The 5,265-nt window shown below is 37.0% G+C and overlaps 1 protein-coding gene across 1 annotated transcript; it reads left to right on the top strand.

The window, feature by feature from the left end:
* The first annotated feature begins 631 nt into the window (after positions 1–631).
* On the top strand, positions 632–2,942 carry LOC126419863 (protein lethal(2)essential for life-like). Its single transcript, XM_050087121.1, has 4 exons — positions 632–731; positions 1,132–1,350; positions 1,508–1,729; positions 2,545–2,942. The coding sequence occupies exons 2-4, from the start codon at positions 1,132–1,134 to the stop codon at positions 2,647–2,649; spliced, it is 546 nt and encodes a 181-aa protein (XP_049943078.1). The 5' UTR covers positions 632–731; the 3' UTR covers positions 2,650–2,942.
* The last annotated feature ends 2,323 nt before the right edge of the window (positions 2,943–5,265 follow it).

The following is a 5,265-nucleotide window of genomic DNA, read 5'->3' as shown; positions in this document are numbered from 1 at the left end:
TGATTATATGCTACATGAGAGGAAACGCAGATGCCAGCCCAAAACTCGAATAACTGTGTCACTTATTTACGTAAAAACTGTTTTATAATCTACAAACAACGTATATCAAAACAAAATTGCATCATTCTACAGTCCACTGAAGATACCTTAAAGTAAAAGGCGAAACGCGTCTGGAACATATAAAATATATTGCAGCAAGAAAAAGGCCTTTTTTATTTACGAAACGAATATTTGTGAAGTTCTTTAGTATCAGAACAGCAAACAGCTGATAACTGCCAGAAAACAAATGTACAAAACTCGATCGCTGTGGTTTTAAATTACGATAGCGACCCATTTTTCAGCCACACAAATTCATACATACATGGTACATGCAGCGTTTTTTCATAAAAAAAATCGTAGTTTCATAAGAAACTTAACCGGAATTCAGACGTCGTAATAGACCTGTATGATTCAAACTCGTATGCAGATCGGCGTGATCAGACGATGTTATCATTCAAAGAGCGTCTGCTTGTGACTCGAAATATCTGGAAGGCGCGCGCCAGTTTCAGACGCCGCTACCGCTCGCTCCAAACGTGTAAGTTACTTTCATTCGCACGATGTTGGTAGCACTGGCATGAGCATATATATAAACCTTAGCGCGGGCTCGCGAAGCACAGTTTACCGCAGAGACAAGGTGTGTTTGACGAGTGCGAGTGTTATCGAAGATACCGCAGCGTTTTCTCGCGTGAAAGGTAAGTGCTCAAGTGAAATGTGTTTTTTGCGATGGTGTTCTGTCTTGTTTACTCGCTGAGTTTGAATGAAATAATGTTGGTGATCTGATTTATAGATCAGGCATATTTATTATGAGGGTTTGTGCACTATATGGCTACAGAAAGTTCCGGCACCAGAAATTTTGTGACCTGCGGTTACGTAATATAGTTTTTTCTTTTCCGACTATTATTGTTAACCAAGGGTAGTGTAGTATATCAGTAAACTGTTCAGTAGTGATTCGTTAGTCTGCATGTAGTTACTAGCTACAGAAGTGAGTTTAGTTTACTCATGCGGGTGTTTCGTTGTATCTCTTGTTAGTACAGTGGGAATTATTGTGTTAGTATATTACAAGTGACTTAAATCGCTCCGTTATCGTTGCAGATGGCTTTGACACCGATGATCCGCCACTTGTTGGACGATGTTGACCGTCAGATGTCATTATTTGACCAGAATTTCGGCTTGGGGTTGACACACGACGACTTGCTTTTCCCTCGTCTGTCTGTCGTTCCTGCTCTGTCTGGTTACTACAGACCATGGCGTCATTTGGCAGCTCGTAACTCCGGCGTGTCTACCATCCAGAACAACAAAGATGGGTTCAAGGTAAGTGAATGTCACGTTTTAACATAACACTGTTTTGAGCTGCTATATTCGCAGCCCAAGAAAGAAAAATAAATATTGCTAGTTCTGCGGTTAATGGGTAGAGCAAGACACAGAAAAGTTACCGCTGGCGGACCTTACGAGACTGTTCTCGTTGCAGGTTAATCTAGACGTCCAGCAGTTCAAACCGGAGGAACTGACGGTAAAGGTAGTGGGCGACAGCGTGGTGGTAGAAGCAAAACACGAAGAGCGTCAAGATGAGCATGGTTACATATCGCGCCACATGCAGCGTCGTTATTTGCTGCCGAAGGACGTAGTGGCCGAACAGGTGCAGACGCAACTGTCATCAGACGGTGTCCTCACAATCACGGCACCAAAGAAGGTATGTATCAGAAGATGCCGTTGATAAACTAACAGTAAATTATAGTTCATATTTGCTTGCAGAACTGTATGTAGAAGTTTCTGTAGCACGTAAGTGGAGTGATAATGATAATTTGGCGTGTGAACCAGTGAGTAGTCTTCTGCTGCAGAAGTCTCATACAGAGAATATGGTGACCTTGTAGTGGAAGTGCTTGTAGAGGAAACATTTGTAAGAGCCTGTAGGTAGCAATTGGTAGTAATCTGCAAGTGAGAGGTATGATACTGTTTACAAGGCAAACAAGATCATCAGGCAAATAGACGAACATTGATGCAATGTTGTAGTTCTGGGACGGATCCATATTGATTGGAACAGATTTCAGGGTAGTTCGAAGAGTAGCAGCAAAATATCTCTTAATTTTGAGTGGTGTGGTGGTGTCACTGGCACAAAAACACTGAAATGGGGCATCTGCAAACTGTAGGAAAAATGTAGGTCAAATATGCTTAGGGCATACAATAAATTACTGAGCATATATTTTGTTTCTGGGTTAGTGGTGACTTGATCTGGAGTAAGAGAGTGGGAAGTGATAAGTAAACTTAATGTTAAGTCCAAAGTATTCATGGTGCAAATTCTTTAATTATATAGTGGTAAATGAATAGGATTATATGTGAATATTATAGAAACAGTGCATTGTGCCAAATATTCACACAACCATGAAAGCTTCATATTAACAAACAAAAATTATATGGCAGAGAAAAAACTCATTTGTACTCCAGAGACCCATAAACTATTGTTAAATCTGGACACTAATTTGATTCTTTTTTTTTCCTTGTTTTCAGGCTCTCCCTCCAGCAGAGGGCGGTGAGCGTGTGGTACAAGTTGTGCAGACCGGTGCTCCAGCAGTTACCAACCAGCAGCAGGGAGGAGAGAAGATGGAGCAGTGAATAATCCATTGCTTGTGTTAAAACTTATGGATTATTTGTTTTGTATTGTCATTGTACTTTCAAGAAATTTAACACTTCATTTTTCTGCTTCTCGTGATGAATGTGTTATGTATGTGAAAGACTGCATTTAATGATTTTTGAATCGCTTTAATTTTCTGTAAGTGTAAAGCAAATTTTCATGCACAACTGTTAGAAGAATGAATTTTGTGTACAGTTTGTAGGTATTCATAATTGTCACAATTGTAAGACTGATAGTATTTGTATTGATATTCAATAAACATTTTCTATGGTAAGTTTTGTATCTTTTATTTTAAACCACCTCTCATTCTAGTAATTGTGACTTTGCTCTGATTACAAGGATCTTGGCTATTGCACAGGGCTAGATGGAAACCTATTTAAAACTGAACAATTTAACTGAAATGGAAATGTTTATGAAAATGAGATTAATCTCCCATTAAAAGAGGTGTAATATAGTAGTAATTACGATGGGTGCTGAGAGACGATATGCACAATCTGTTGCAATGAGATGAATAATACAATCTGATCTCTTTAGCCACTGGTACGACAACATTTCACATTAAATTTGAATTGCTACAAAAACTATCTGTGGTGTTTAACTTATTTTCACTAATCTGTAAATATGTAATGGTAACATTTCTCTACTCATCTAGGAAAGAAAATTACCCAATAATTGAATAATTATTGTAACAGACTGTCCTACACACCTAACAACTTTGTTTTGTTTGGGCTTAAAGGAGTATAAATTTCAAAATTACACTTTTTACTGGAGCCACAGCAGTCACCTAGCCTGTATTTCAAGGCTTTAATTGTTTAGTATAATAATGGTTTTATACACTGTAAACTGTCAACATTTGTATTTTTCATTGTGTGGTAGTAATGTCTTTATCAGACTCTGTGGATAGTTGCAGTTGCAGGCCCACACAAATGCAAAAGTTCACTTAACAGTTGGGTTGGCCAAGTATAATATACCATCTTGACATTAAAGTTGGCAATAATATTAGTTTTCCCTGCTTTTTTGTGGTTTTCACTTGTAGTGATGGCTAAAGTATATGAAAAAGTGACAAATCACTGTTATTTGAATTCTCTTGCTCCAGTAATCGCAGTAATCGGACACCCTCACCTCATCCCTGTGTGAAAAATACAGCATTTAGTTTTTTTATGCTTTCATTTTCACTAATGGTGTTCACTGGTATTAAATCTTTATTTCTGTTTTAGTAAGTGGATATATTTTCCTTTCTCATTGTTCCTAAATTCATAGAAATACACTCTTTTTCCCTTTCAAGACTAAAGAATGGGATTTTTTTTGTCATAGTTATTGAGTGGAACTGATTACGCAGTTCAGCTGCCAGGAATGTTGCACTAAAGATGAAAACAATATGTGAATGTTTGGCTAAAGAACTGTACGAATTCTACTGTTATAACAGTGGTGCTGATTCCCTGTATTCTACAGGTAGTTTATCTCTCTAATGAGATCTATTGCACAACATGTGTAAATTAATAAATATCAGTATAGATTTATGAGAAATGTGTCACAAATATTCACTGTAAAATTATTTGCAGTAACGTTTTATATGCTCTCTGCCTGAGGTAACTGTGCTAGACCCATACAATTTTTCTCTGTGGGTGCTGATGGCCTCATGGTGTGGTGCCCTAAAACATTATTATTATTATTTCTTTCTTTTCTCAGATGTTATGTCTGGTCAAAAATGGAAAGCGACGCGGACCTTGATCAAGCGTGACTTCCTTTTAACTGTACGGTACATGTTATATTGCATTTAGGAACTTTCGGGTGATTGAACATGTATCAATAATTATGGATTTCTGTAGTTGTATATATAAGTTTGGATGTAACTGTATTGCGTTGATGTACTGGTGGATATTGTGTGGTATGACTCCTGTAGTTGAAAGTATAATTGGTATAATGTCAACTTTATCCTGATGCGACATGTCCTTGACTTCCTCAGCCAGTTGGATGTATTTTTCAATTTTTTCTCCTGTTTTCTTTTGTATATTTGTTGTATTGGGTATGGATATTTCGATTAGTTGTGTTAATTTCTTCTTTTTTTGGTGAGTATGATGTCAGGTTTGTTATGTGGTGTTGTTTTATTATTGTTTATTATTATTATTTTCTATTATTTCCATTTAAGAGAGCATTTGAACTTGAATTCCTTTATGATGATTGTTTATGTTTTGTTTATTATTAATATTATTTCCCCAAGTCAATATTAGCTTGGAGGGTTCACAGAAATATGAGGCACCTGTCAACATAATGCTGACTGAAACTGTGTACAACCACAAAGCTTTACCAGGTGATGGCACTCTGTCTCATGAAGGAGAACCTTTATGGATATGGAATCAATCGAGGAATACATTAACAAAGAGAAGCAGATGTTAGTAATGGGGTCAGTAATTAACTATTGTTAAACTGTGATGTAGATTTTCTATTTGCACAGTGCAGGCTCAATGTACTAAGCAGCTGCTATTAATCTGCAACCAGTTACTTATTTTTTTGTAGGATTATGTGGGTATTTATCAAGGGAAGCACTTATATGACTATTCAGTCCTTGATTCTATATGAGCATATAATTTGAAGAA

This window comes from Schistocerca serialis, chromosome 9, assembly GCF_023864345.2.
Source record: "Schistocerca serialis cubense isolate TAMUIC-IGC-003099 chromosome 9, iqSchSeri2.2, whole genome shotgun sequence".
NCBI lineage: Eukaryota > Metazoa > Arthropoda > Insecta > Orthoptera > Acrididae > Schistocerca > Schistocerca serialis.
Note: the sequence above shows the minus strand (reverse complement) of the source record. Positions and strands in the feature narration are given on the sequence as shown.

Excerpts from the sequence above, each read along its gene's own strand:
- LOC126419863 (XM_050087121.1), top strand. The coding sequence starts at position 1,132 with ATGGCTTTGACACCGATGATCCGCCACTTGTTGGACGATGTTGACCGT. Across the intron at positions 1,351-1,507 it reads ACAACAAAGATGGGTTCAAG|GTTAATCTAGACGTCCAGCA; the intron begins GTAAGTGAATGT and ends TTCTCGTTGCAG. Across the intron at positions 1,730-2,544 it reads CAATCACGGCACCAAAGAAG|GCTCTCCCTCCAGCAGAGGG; the intron begins GTATGTATCAGA and ends CCTTGTTTTCAG.